Below are 13,528 nucleotides of genomic sequence, written 5' to 3'. Positions count from 1 at the left end.
CTACTCTGAAACCTGTACAAATATTTGTTTTGCAACTGTAAACCCATCAGGAGGGAGGCATCATTAAGTGTGACATACTGGTGTATCACCAGAGGTGTCATCTCCTCTCCATCAAAAGGCAGCCCAAAAGACGAGCCTCTGTGGACAAAAGACTTGTTGATTCTCCCCTCACAGCCAGAAGAGGAGAACTCATCCCATCGGCTTGAACTCTGGGGGGGCGGAGGGGGAGGGAATAAAAATCCTGGTTAAAAGAACAATTATGTCTACGCTGCTTCCACTCTGAGGTTGCAAAGAACCCAACCAAGTCAGGCAGCCAAGCCCAGGCCTCTGCCCCCAGCAAGCGCAGCTGGGACATGAAATGGGAAGAGACGAGGAGAATTGTTTGTAATGTTTTATTGACAGTAAGTAACTGGAAAGCTGGAGAGTAAAAAGCGTAGGGGAAAGGAGATCCCCAGCCACTGAGAACAGTCCTCTTAATGGCACCACAGTAATACAGACGTGCAGGAACTAACAGAGGGAATTACTGCATCACAGTCTCACTTTCAGGAACATTTCATAAATCTCTTCCTCTCTCATGTTCTCTTTTCTTCTCGGTGTTTTCCTAGCCCTCACTTCCCATCCCTGTTTATTTTTCTGGGTCTCTCCCACTGGCCTCTCTCCTCCCTGACACAGATCATTGGCTTCTCCATTCTTTCCCGATTTTATCTCCTCCCGTCTTTGTGCTCCCAGGCTGGTTCCCCTGCCAGACATATTTTCCTTTCACGCTTTTCGTTTCTAATTTGCCACCATCTCTCCCAGGCTCTCCCTTTCTTCTTGTTTTATTTTAATTCACATTTTTGTCTCGCTTCTCCTAGTCCCTCTGGTTAAACCCGCCCTGTCCCTGCCAACCTCAGGAGTTTAAAAAAAAACAAACGAGACTGACCCAAAATGATGATTTTTTTTCTAAAAGATTATATGATTGTTTTTGGTCTCTCTGCACCCCTGCCCATCCCACGTCTGTGTGTGTGTGTGTGTGACAATTTCACAGTGTGGCCAGCTGTCCCGGAGTGACAGGGGAAGGTGACTTTGGCCCCTGGGAGACCCCCTCCGTGAGATCTAATGACACAGATTTGCACAAGACACTCCCAGCTGCTGCAGAGCTTCCAGCTTCTTCCTCCCCACCCGCCAACCCTCCAAATACTAATTAATTAATCCTGGGTCCCTGGCCAGCCCCCCCATCTTCCCAGGGGTGCGGGAACACTTTGTATGCGAGAGGGAGGGGCGGAAAAAGCCATTGAACAGAACAGTCAACCCTGTATATGATGGAAACCATTTCAAGCCAGGGGATGCTGCCGCACCCCCAGCCCCTCTCGTTCCAGCACCTAAGTGTCTGTCTCTCAGGGCAGCTCCGGGGTTCGCCCCGCTCCTCCAATCCCTGGTGCTGCAGGGAGGGAGGGGGCAGGAGCTTTCAGGGGTCATAGGGATGAAGTGCCAGGGGGCTGGGTAGATGGGAGCCCTCCAGGGTCCCAGAGACTGGGATGATAGCTAGCGAGAGAAGCCCAGGGTCAGAGTCATCCTGGACCACGGAGAATAGTGAGAAAAGAGGCGACAGAAAACCGTGGGGCAATGCGAGAGGCTGCTCTACCTTCATCACTCCCTGCTTTCCCTGGTTTCAAAGTCCAGCGACTCCAGGGAGCCTGCAGGGTCGCAGAGACCACAGGGAGAGAGCAGGCCTCCGCAGGCATAGAGACTAGGACACCGGAGGCTGGGCAGGCTGGCTTTTGGGTCCCCCACGGGGCACAGCCGGAGCCAGGCTCTCCACACCCAGAGCCAGGGGCGGATTCTCTCCCCCAGCACGGAGCCCGGCGGGAAAGTGAAGATCGGGGCCTCGCTAACGGCATCGAAAAACGTCAGCTGGCCCCGTTCGCAGTCCAGACAAACCCGGATCCTGCTGGGGACCCAGCCCAGGGGCAGGCGGGTGGCCGGGGAGGTGAGAGCCCGGAACTGACCCCACCAGCCCCGCTCCACCGCCCAGATCCCCTCCTCGGGGTCGAGGTTGAGCCATCCCTTCCTCCTCACAGACTCTCTGGCCACCCCCACCGCCCAGTGTCCCCCCTCCTGCACCCTCACCTCCACCTCCCAGCAATGTCGCCCCGAGGTGAAGCCCTCGCGGCCCAGCACGCAGAGCTCAGAGTCAAATCTCTCCGGGCTGTCGGGCAGGGCCTGCCGTGTGCGCCCCCATCTCACGCTTCTCCCGTCCGTGGAGAGGACGAGTTCGGGATGAGCCGTGTCTGGATCCAGGGTCACATTCACTGGGGGGGGGGGGGGGGAGAGAGAGAACCAGAGCGTTAGGGGCAGAGCCAGAGGCAACGGGTTCTTCCTAAAAGTGTGGGGGAGAGGAAGAGGCCCCGCCCCCCTAAGTGGCCCCGCCCCCACTCCTCGTCTTCCTCCTAAGGCCATGCCCCACCCCGGCCAAGCCAGAAGTTGGATCCACCATGATAAGAGCCACCTGGGCAGCTGTGGGGAGCCGTGGGTCTCCACCTGCCCTGGGTGGGTGGGGAGGGGCTGCTCTCAGCCCCCCCACTCCAGGCAGGTGGAGAGCCCATGTCCCCCCACAGCTGCCGGGGCGGCTCTTCCCCGGGCCAGGCTCCCGCTTCCAGCCTGAGGAGGGGCCGGCAGGGGGCTGGAAAGCCAGGCCCATCCACTTTCAAAGGCGGGAGGGTCATGGCCCCTTGGACGCCCCCCCCTGTTCTGGCACCCCTGGGCAGAGCGCAGCCCAGGGGTGTGGGGGGGCGGGCGGGGGCGGAAGGAGGTTGGGACCATTTCTCACAGTCCCCAGCAGCCCTGCTCTGTCTGGGACAGTCCTGGATCCGGGCAGCTGCCTCTGTCCGGGGCCCTGAGGCGGAGCCCTGCCTGGAGGAAAGGCCGGATGTTGGAGAAGAGCCATGGGGGAGAGCCAGTCCGCTGGCGTAAAGGAGGGGGCGCTCGAGTGCTGGGCCGGGAAGAGCGTTTCTGTTCATCAGCACGGGCACGGCTGAGCACCCAGGCCGGCGTCGGGATGGCCCGCGCCTGTGACTTCAGCGTGGGGAATCTCCTCACTGTGTTTCTATTCCGGGCTGTGTGTGACGGTCGGCATCGGCTTGGTTGGTAACTTCCGCTACCCTCTCGTGAAGACGTTTTCGCTGGAGTTTTCTCATGGCTGGAAGACAATCTCCACCGGCAAACTCACCTTGTCTGTGTGCTCCTAGGGGTTCCCCTCTTTTTGTCTCCAGTTTAGGCGGCAGAATGTCTGGAGGGGGAAAGGAGAAAAGGGGGAGGGGGTTCAGGCTGTCCTGTTTATAACAGCATCCCCACTCTGAACTCATAGAACTGTGCGTTAATCATGACAGAGAAACAGACACAGAGACACACGCAGATATTTAATATAAATTAATCTGAAGCCTTCTCTTCTGTCTCATAAGGATGGCCATACTGGGTCAGGCCAAAGCCCGGTGTCCTGTCTTCTGACAGTGGCCAATGCCAGGTGCCCCAGAGGGAATGAACAGAACAGGGAATCACCAAGTGATCCATCCCCTGTCACCCACTCCCAGCTTCCGGCAAATAGAGGCCAGGGACACCATCCCTGCCCATCCTGGCTAATAGCCATTGAGGGACCATTCAGGCATCTCCCATGCAACCATGAAGCCTCACGACCATCGCAGGATATACAATCTGCGAGAGAGAGAGTTACTTTTCCCTCCTCCGCCCCCGCCCCTTCAGACTCCAGCTGGTTTGTTTCTTTCACTTGCTGCCTTTTGTCATAAGCTAGACCCAGATCATGCAAAGATTTTTTATCATAACAGGAACTTTACCCACTTAGGGCCCTTTGACACTAACGGGCTGTTCAGAGCTTGTGAAATCCTGGCTCTGATTGTGAGCTGTTGGCTCTGTTTACTCAGCGTCTCTACAGAGAGCGGCATGACGGGGCGCTCATCCACCATAGGCAGAAATATGAACAATAATAGAATCATTTTATCCATGGGGAAACTGAGGCAGGGGGCAGGCTGGCTCACTGGGCTTGTACCAGCTACAGGAGAGAGGGGAGCCCATTCGTGCCTCTGCTCTTCAGTGGCTGCAAGGCCTGGCGCAGAGATCGGCACGGGCTAAGGACGTGCAGAAGCCAGCCAGAGTTACATCCCTATTACAGTGACCCCCGTCCGCCTGGGCCAGCCTGCGGCATACCAGAGGCCCAGCTTGACGCTGCCCACCTCTCTCTATCCATCGTCCACCCCCCCCCTTCCACCCCGCCTGCAACGCAGGAACTGGATCATAGCGATGGACTGGATCCAGATGGAACGCGTGGCCTTTAATTTTGGGTGCCAACCTTGAGGACCCTGCGGTCTGGTTTTCAGAGGGGATGGGCACCTGCAGCTCCCACTGACTTCACCTGCAGCTGTGGACGCTACACAGCTCTGGAGCATGGGTCCTGGAGTTCTCAAGTTGGGAAAGAAACTCCAGTGGCCAAAACTAGGCCATTTTGCGAAATTTGGGCCTGAATGTTGTGATCTTTGGTAAGTCATGAATTGATGCGAGACATCTTGGTGCCTGGGCCCCAGCTACCTCATTCTCTGCTTTCCACTATTTATTACATTAAGTATTGGGAAGTGGTACAAGGGTCATTTCTTCTGCTCCAGTTTGGACAGACCGAGACTGTGTGATTATGCTGACTTGCTTCGCTTTGGCTTACTTAAGAGTTTGCTTGACATAAGGAACTGTTGCTTTAAATTACCTTGTTATTAAGTGATGTGTTCATACATTGCCATGTGGCCCAAAGAGATGTTTTGACCACACAATGTGCTGAAAGACAACAGACCCCCAAAATGTACTGCCCAGGAGCAGTTAGCAAAGTCAAAACAACCCCCCTGTACAGAAAAGGGTCAAATTGGCCTATGCATAATCAGTGATAATCAACCAATCAGAAAAGAGAACAACATCATGAAAATATGTTGGAAAGCAAAAGCCTTGGCCTTAAAAAGTTCATGCATGTGTATTGTATGAGTTACATAATATATATTTAATATTCAGAACACTCAAAGGTGATTGGAAAAGAACTAATACATATATAATTTTCATGTGTATAATATGTTGGACATTGTAAGGGGTAGTCAGAGCATCATAGGAGAAATCCGCCTATGCCCCAGGAGATGGTAACTGGCCAGTACTTCTTTGTCATTCCTTATTTTAATAGTAATTGTAATTGCAAGGCATGCTTTTGGGACATATAAATGCTTGAATTCATAAAGCTGAGTGTTTTGGTCCCCAGGTATGTGGCATTCTCACCCAACAATTAAATAGATGCATCATCTAATTATGAACCAAGTGGCCAGAGCCATTCTCCTCCCACAGTCTCACAGGTTTATCAGAATTTTCCCTCCTAGATACCTTCGAATTTCCTCAGAGTCTCCATTACAGCATCAGTTTTCGGGGAGAAATCACGGAGTCTCACTTCCAGTTCAGGAGAAATCTCCACTGGCTGCTGGAACTTCCCCTTCTCACAACTGTACAGAAACAATTTCACATAGTTATATTTCATTTAGTGACTCATTAGAAGTTCTTGCTAGCAAGTTGCTGCTCTAATGGGCCTGGAGTTAGAATTCCTCTCCTTCTCCCAGCTTCAAAGCACAGGCCAGGGCAGTGCAACCTTCCGCCCCAGAGATCCCAATCATACTCTTCAACTCTGGCCTGGAGAGACCAGCTCTGGGGATAAAAGGGGAATTGAGTCTCCACAGCTAATTCACTCCTTGACCTCCAGGCTCTCAGGGACAGGAGGTTCCCATGTTAAGTGTTGTAAAAATCTGCTCACTAAAGACTGCAGGGATGTAATATCTCTAGGAAATACTTTAGGTCGATTTTTCCCACTGAATGGATAATTCCAGAGTCGTCCATAAAAGGTGATAACTTCAGGATTTGTATAAAAAATGTGACCTTCCCCACATATTTGGCTGTAGAGCCCCAGAGAGATGTGGTGCTAACATCCTTCCCCAGCATTGTGAAATGTGAGGGGGTGTGAGGGAGAGCCATGTATCTGCTCAGGGTGCATCTAACATCCTAGAGGAGAGAGAGAGAAGTTCAGCCCTACCTGACACACATTCCAGGGAAGAGATATTGCAAATATAGAATCATAGGACTGGAAGGGACCTCGAGAGGTCATCTAGGCCAGTCCCCTGCACTCATGGTAGGACTAAGTATTATCTAGACCATCCCCAACAGGTGTTTGTCTAACCTGCTCTTAAAAATCCCCAACGATGGAGATTCCACAACCTCCCTAGGCGATTTATTCCAGTCCTTAACCACCCTGACAGTTAGGAAGTTTTTCCTAATGTCCAACCTAAACCGCCCTTGCTGCAATGTTAAGCCCATTGCTTCTTGTCCTGTCCTCAGAGGTTAAGGAGAATAATTTACCTCCCTCCTCCTTGTAACAACCTTTTATGTGCTTGAAATCTGTTATGTCCCCTGTCAGTCTTCTCTTCTCCAGACTAAACAAACCCAGTTTTTTAATTCTTCCCTCATAGGTCATGTTTTCTAGACCTTTAATAATTTTTGTTGCTCTTCTCTGGACTTTCTCCAATTTGTCCACATCTTTCCTGAAATGTGGTGCCCAGAACTGGACACAGTACTCCAGTTGAGGCCTAATCCGCGCGGAGTAGAGCGGAAGAATTACTCCTTGTGCCTTGCTTGCAACACTCCTGCTAATACATCCCAGAATGGTATTTGCTTTTTTTGCAATATTGCAACACTGTTGACTCATATTTAGCTTGTGATCCACTCTGACCTCCAGATTCCTTTCCGCAGTACTCCTTCCTAGGCAGTCATTGCTCATTTTGTATGTGTGCAACTGATTGTTCCTTCCTAAATGGAGTACTCTGCATTTGTCCTTATTGAATTTCATCCTATTGACTTCAGACCATTTCTCCAGTTTGTCCAGATCATTTTGTATTTTAATCCTCTCCTCCGAAGCACTTGCAACCCCTCCCAGCGTGGTATCATCCGCAAACTTTATAAGTGTACTCTCTATGCCATTATCTAAATCATTGATGAAGCTATTGAACAGGACCGGACCCAGAACTGATCCCTGAGGGACCCCACTCGTTATGCCTTTCCAGCCTGACTGTGAACCACTGATAACTACTCTCTAGGAACGGTTTTCCAACCGGTTATGCACCCACCTTATAGTAGTCCCAGCCAGGTTGTATTTCACTAGTTTGTTTATGAGAAGGTCACACGAGACAGGATCAAAAGCCTTACTAGAGTCAAGATAGACCACATCTACCGCTTTCCCCCTATACACAAGGCTTGTTACCCTGTCAAAGAAAGCTGTTAGGTTGGTATGACAGGGTGAACTCACCCTGCACTCGTCGGGGAAGGGTTAACCCCTCACTGTGGACTGGGCATACTCCAGATGTAGCAGCAGCCCAACTCAGTCTGGGCTGGCCAGCAAGGAGGAAGGATGCTCACTGCTGGCTCCAGCCCAAGAGCAGCTGAAACTCCTGACCGTGAAAGTCGGAGACCCAGACTGATGCCCAAGTGCCTGTGGATGTCCAAGAGGGATCAGAGTCACCAGGAAACACATGCACCGAAAAGCCCGGAGACCCTGACAACACCTCAACTACAGCTCCAAAAGATAAGGTAGGAAGTGGCCCTGATGGGGGACTAGCTATAGTCCTGTAGGAAGTGTTTCGGTGGGAGCCTCGCTGACTCAGTGGCGGGACACGTCGTCACTGTTAGGGCACTGGGCCAGGCCCCCCTAGCCTATCCGCCACCCTTCCCACAAGTGGGGACCCACTGACTCTCGCCAGTAGGCCTTACTGCCCTGCGACTGAGGGCAACTTCATTGACTCTGGCCGGGCTGCCCCGTGAATCAGGGTCAATCCCGTTGACTCTGGCTGCTAGGCCTCACTCCCCTGCATACCAGGGTTACCCTGTTGATTTTAGTCCTTAGGCCTCACCACCTCAAGGGAAAGGACCACTTGAGGGACAGGGTGAACTCACCCCGCATTGGACGGGGACACCCTCCCTGCCACACGTGGTAGAGAACGTGAGCAACCATCACTGAGAGGCCTGCGTTAAGAAGCCCAGGAAGAGAGAAGATGTGTTTTCCCCATCATGGATACTTGTACTTCGCCAATTGGGGAATATTAGGCCTCGAGGTGGAGTCAGATAAAGACATTAAGCTGACTGTCCTGGGTTGTCCTTATTTCCCTTATAGCTTGGCACTAGATTTGCCCTTTTCCAGTCCTCTGGAATCTCTCCCGTCTTTGACTTTTCCAAGACTTTGGCTTAGATACCTCCTTAGTCAGCTCATTGAGTATTGTTGGACGTATTTCATTGGGCCCTGGTGACTTGAAGACATCAAACTTGTCTAAGTAATTTTTAATTTGTTCTTTCCCTATTTTAGCCTCTAATCCTACCTCATTTGCACTGGCATTCACTATGTTAGACATCCAACTGCTACTAATCTTTTTGGTAAAAACTGAAACAAAAAAGTCATTTAGCACTTCTGCCATTTCCACATTTTCTGTTATTGTTTCCCTCCCACAGCACTGAATAACGGGCCTACCCTGTCCTTGGTCTTCCTCTTGCTTCTAATATATTTGCAGAATGTTTTCTTGTTACCCTTTATGTCTCCAGCTAGTTTAATCTTGTTTTGTGCCTTGGCCTTTCTAATTTTGTCCCTACATACTTGTGTTAGTTGTTTATGTTCATCTTTTGTAATTGACCTAGTTTGCACTTTTTGTAGGACTCTTTTTAAGAGTAAATTAGTATTAGTAAACTCAATGGTTGGGTCATTACAAAACCTAACCTTAATTTCCCCAATACTAATTTCTCCCTACTATTACTCACACCTTCTTGTCAACTATCTGTAATGGGCCACTCTCTTACCACTTCAAAAGTTATTTTTCCTCCCTTGGTATCCTGCTGTTAATTGATTTAACTTGTGAGACTGACCTCACACTTGGTAAAGCAACCCCCCATCCTTTCATGTATTTATACCTGCTCCTGTATTTTCACTCTGAGGTGCCACAAGGACTCCTCGTTGTCTTTGTTGTTCTTTTTTCCCCTCCTACCATTCTTTAGAATCATGAACTCGACCATTTCATGATCACTTCCACCCAAGCTGCCTTCCACTTTCAAATTCTCAACCAGTTCCTCCCTATTTGTCAAAATAAAATCTAGAACAGCCTCTCCCCTAGTAGCTTTCTCCACGTTCTGAAATAATTTTTTTTTGCCAATACATTCCAAGAATTTATTGGATAATCTGTGCCCTCCTGTGTTATTTTCCCAGCACACATCTGGGTAGTTGAAGTCCCCCATCACCCCCAAGTCCTGTGCTTTGGATGATTTTGTTAGTTATTTAAAAAGAGCCTCGTCCACCTCCTCTTCCTGGTTAGGTGGTCTGTAGTAGACCCCTACCATGACATCACCCTTGTTTTTTACCCCTTTTATCTTTAGCCAGAAACTTTCACAAGTCTATCTCCTAGTTCCATCTCAACCTCAGTCCAAGTGTATACGTCTTCGATATATAAGGCAAAACCTCCTCCCTTTTTTCCCTGCCTGTCCTTTCTGAGCAAGCTGTACCCTTCTATACCAATATTCCAGTCACGTGTATTATCCCACCAGGTCTCTGTGGTGCCAACTATGTCATAGTTGTGTTTATTTACTAGCATTTCTAGTTCTGCTTATTCCCCATACTTCCTGCATTCGTGTACAGACATCTAAGATACCGATTTGATTTCCCCCCATGTTCTCTCTCATCTCTTCTATGTCCCCACTATAACGGCCCCGGCTCCCCCCAGATACTTCCCTTCTATCTCACTGATCAACTCACTGAGTTTGTGAAGATACGGAACAAAAATATCTCCTTGTCCAGCTTTTCCAGCTGGAGTCACTCTTATTCCTCCAGGAACTGAAATTCAGACCATTTTCTGCCCCTCCTTTTATAGGAAAAGAGCTGGTAGGGAACATGAAGGCAGCCTGGGGTTTCTTCCTGTGTAGGAGGGAGAACTTCTTTGCAAACCCTGAGATTTCTGACACTCAACTCTACCCTGTGGTTACTTGGGAGAGGATCCTGTCCCACCTTTGTCCTTTACCCCCAATATCTCTGACAAGGGATGTTTCCATGTCGGACGTGGTTAGGATGTTGTGTTATCAGTGGCCTCTGGGAAGGGAGATCCAGAGCCGCAGGACTCCGCGTTACACTGACAGAGATGCCAGAGGGGGGAAAAGCAGAATCAAATGATCCAACAATGCAAGAAATGACACAACCATAGTGAAAGCCACAAGGGCTAGAAAGCATCAGAGGGGTCGCCGGGTTAGTCTGGATCTGTAAAAGCGGCCTTTTCATGTACTGTGTAAATAACAGCGTTGTAATTCCCCCTTCTCCAGTCTGAAGGCAACGCTCCCACATCTTCCGGCCTGCAGCTCTAGTGACTTAAACCTCACTGATCCTTTTAACAGCTTCTGCTCTGTAACCAGTTCCCATATTTCACCAGCGGGAGCTGGTTTTCAAAAGGATTCAGCTCCTCAGATAAGTTTCCCACCTCAGGTATCTGGAAAGATTTCATTTTTTGTCTTGCATGCCACACTGCCAGATCATTTACGTTTTATCACCTCTCCCCTACAACACAGGCTTTACTGAGCTGAATGATGCAGTTACTGCTGTGCCAGGTGAAATTACACTGTATTTAAAATCCAGACTTACAACTCGTTGAACTTGACAGCAATTCCCTACTTTGTACACTCCCGGGCAGCCTTCTCTATGGGAAGCACCGTGTGAGCTCTGTGAGCCCGAGACAGACTGCAAACCAGACAGACAGAACTTTGATGCTCTTCACAGAACAGTTTCAGAGACTCCTGGTGTTTCCCACACACCCTCTCCCCACCTGATCCCTGTGTTGCCTGCAAACTCAGCCTTTTGCCTACTTTTGCAGATGACACTAAACTGGGAGGAGAGGTAGGGTAGGGATAGGATACAGAGGGCCCTAGACAAATTAGAGGATTGGGCCAAAAGAAATCTGATGAGGTTCAACAAGGACAAGAGCAGAGTCCTGCACTTAGGACGGAAGAACCCAATGCACCGCTACAGACTAGGGACCGACTGGCTAGGCAGCAGTTCTGCGGAAAAGGACCTAGGGGTGACAGTGGACGAGAAGCTGGATCTGAGTCAGCAGTGTGCCCTTGTTGCCAAGAAGGCCAATGGCATTTTGGGATGTATAAGTAGGGGCATTGCCAGCAGATCGAGGGACGTGATCGTCCCCCTCTATTCGACATTGGTGGGGCCTCATCTGGAGTACTGTGTCCAGTTTTGGGCCCCACAAGACAAGAAGGATGTGGAAAAATTGGAAAGAGTCCAGCGGAGGGCAACAAAAATGATTAGGGGACTGGAACACATGACTTATGAGGAGAGGCTGAGGGAACTGGGATTGTTTAGTCTGCGGAAGAGAAGAATGAGGGGGGATTTGATAGCTGCTTTCAACTCCCTGAAAGGGGGTTCCAAAGAGGATGGCTCTAGACTGTTCTCAGTGGTAGCTGATGACAAGACAAGGAGTAATGGTCTCAAGTTGCAGTGGGGGAGGTTTAGGTTGGATATTAGGAAAAACATTTTCACGAGGAGGGTGGTGAAACACTGGAATGGGTTCCCTAGGGAGGTGGTGGAATTTCCTTCCTTAGATATTTTTAAGGTCAGGCGTGACAAAGCCCTGGCTGGGATGATTTAGTTGGGGATTGGTCCTGCTTTGAGCAGGGGGTTGAACTAGATACTTCCTGAGGTCCCTTCCAACCCTGATATTCTATGATTCTATGATGCCCTCAGCAGCAGCGACCCTCTCTGGCCTGGGCAGCGCCCCAGTGTTGACCAGCAGGGCTCGGAGCAGCCCCTCTGTGCCAGCTGCACCCCCTGGCCGCCAGAGGCTAGCTCCCGCTCCCACGTGCACAGAGTCAGCACGAGTGGGGACGAATGCCAGCGAGATCCTTTGGGGGCCAATCAGAGCCAGGACTTGATTCCCCAAGCGGGTGCAAAAATTTGTCAGAAAAGCCCTCAACTTCAAGAAAAACTTTTCAGGGGGAAGGGCCATATTTTAAGAACCCCTTTGTCAAATGAGGCACAGCGGATTTCAGGGCAATCCCAGTCTCGGTGCAGACGTTCAAGCACGAAGAAATGTCGTCCGGTAAACAGAACAGGCTTCTCAATCTTCCACTGGAGCTAGTGCTCCCCGGGAAGTTCCCAGCTCTCTGGCCGGCCTGAGGTTTCTCTGTGGCGCAGCCTGTCTGCACTGAGGGCAGAAGACGTGTGTATCCGACCCCCCCCCCCCCCCCCAAGCACTGGGTGGTTCGGGCTAGGCAGAAATTGCGCCCACTGTCGAGAGGGACAGGGTCTGTGAAATACACCAGACCCAGGGTGCAAGGAGCTTCACCCTGGAGACTTCTCCCCGGGTTCCCTGCACAGGGTAAATCTGGCTTTCCCGAGCTTGGGGGGGCCTGGGAGAGTCACAGCCCCAGAGTCTTTGGGGAAAATGTAGCCACCTGGAGGGGTCAAAACTCCTGAGTCAGCCGCCAAAAATCAGGGAAACGATCCCTCAAAGCAGGGACATTAACCACAAAAACATTCTTTAAAGATTCTCTTGTGGGTTTGGTGTCTAGCAGAGCCCCTCAGCCACGTGTAGCCAGGACAGCGATTTTTGTCTCCCTGCACAAGCTCCCACCCTACATCTGCCAGACCCCCTGCCCAGCCGCTTATCTGGCCCCAAGCCTCAAATCAATCCTCACCCCCCGCCGCATCAGTTCTGCCTCCAGATCTAATGGAGACCCAAGTCCTGCCCCTGCCCCCACCCCACATCTGCTCCTCCCCATCGCCCACGCCAACCCCCCCACCCCACCCCAATCTGACCCTCCCCCCCTCACCTCTGCTCCTGGGGTTCTCCCCCTCCCCGCCCCAGGGCCGGGGGGCTGCAGGGCGGTCCGCGGCTCCCCTCCCCGCCGGGAGCTGTGGGGCTGGGGCTGGCTGCTCGCAGGGGCGATGACCGTGGAGAAAACAGCTTCTCTGCTCCCGGGCCACGGAGCAGCCTCAGTGCCCAGCTGCCGACCCCCCCGCAGCAGCGCCCTGCACTTCCCGGGGGCGGAGAGTTTGTGCAGGGGCCAAAGCGTGTCCCGGGCGGGGGGGGGAGGGTAAAAACACGGGGCGGAGCGGGGCAAAAGGCAGGCTCCGGGACCGGGTGCGGGGGTCAGAAAGGGGGAGGCGCTGGGGGGGGGCCCACCCCAGGAGGGGGGGAGGGGCAGTGTGGGGGGGTCAAAATTCCCACAAATGGGGTGAGGAGCTTTGGGGTCCTGGCTGGGGTGCATCCCCGCAGCCCACGCCGCCCCCGGCCCCCACGCCTGCTGGGGTTGCCAGCCCTCCAGGACTGGCCGGGAGTCTCCCGGAATGGAGGATTCGTCTTTCCTTAGAGGCGGTGGCGTGTGATTCGGAGTCTCTGGCTGTGGGAACCGGAGGGCAACTCCCCTCGGGCGACGGCAGGCC

General features: G+C 51.8%; 1 protein-coding gene across 1 annotated transcript; it reads right to left on the bottom strand.

Annotated features, from left to right (window-relative positions):
- Positions 1-376: 376 nt before the first annotated feature.
- Positions 377-13,050, bottom strand: LOC311514134 (butyrophilin subfamily 1 member A1-like). The gene is made up of 4 exons (XM_084616547.1): positions 12,916-13,050; positions 5,401-5,516; positions 3,209-3,268; positions 377-2,291 (listed from the first exon to the last, which is right to left on the bottom strand). Exons 2-4 carry the CDS (start codon positions 5,423-5,425, stop codon positions 1,630-1,632), a joined length of 747 nt encoding a protein of 248 aa, XP_084472673.1. The 5' UTR covers positions 5,426-5,516; positions 12,916-13,050; the 3' UTR covers positions 377-1,629.
- Between the last annotated feature and the right edge of the window lie 478 nt (positions 13,051-13,528).

Source organism: Lepidochelys olivacea (genome assembly GCF_965140295.1).
Source record: "Lepidochelys olivacea isolate rLepOli2 genome assembly, chromosome: 28".
NCBI classification, from domain to species: domain Eukaryota; kingdom Metazoa; phylum Chordata; order Testudines; family Cheloniidae; genus Lepidochelys; species Lepidochelys olivacea.
The sequence above is the reverse complement of the archived record's forward strand: the minus strand, read 5'-3'. Positions and strand labels throughout refer to the sequence as shown.

Excerpts from the sequence above, each read along its gene's own strand:
- LOC311514134 (XM_084616547.1), bottom strand. The coding sequence starts at position 5,425 with ATGGAGACTCTGAGGAAATTCGAAG. Across the intron at positions 3,269-5,400 it reads GACTCTGAGGAAATTCGAAG|ACATTCTGCCGCCTAAACTG; the intron begins GTATCTAGGAGG and ends TTCCCCCTCCAG. Across the intron at positions 2,292-3,208 it reads CCTAGGAGCACACAGACAAG|TGAATGTGACCCTGGATCCA; the intron begins GTGAGTTTGCCG and ends CCCCCCCCCCAG.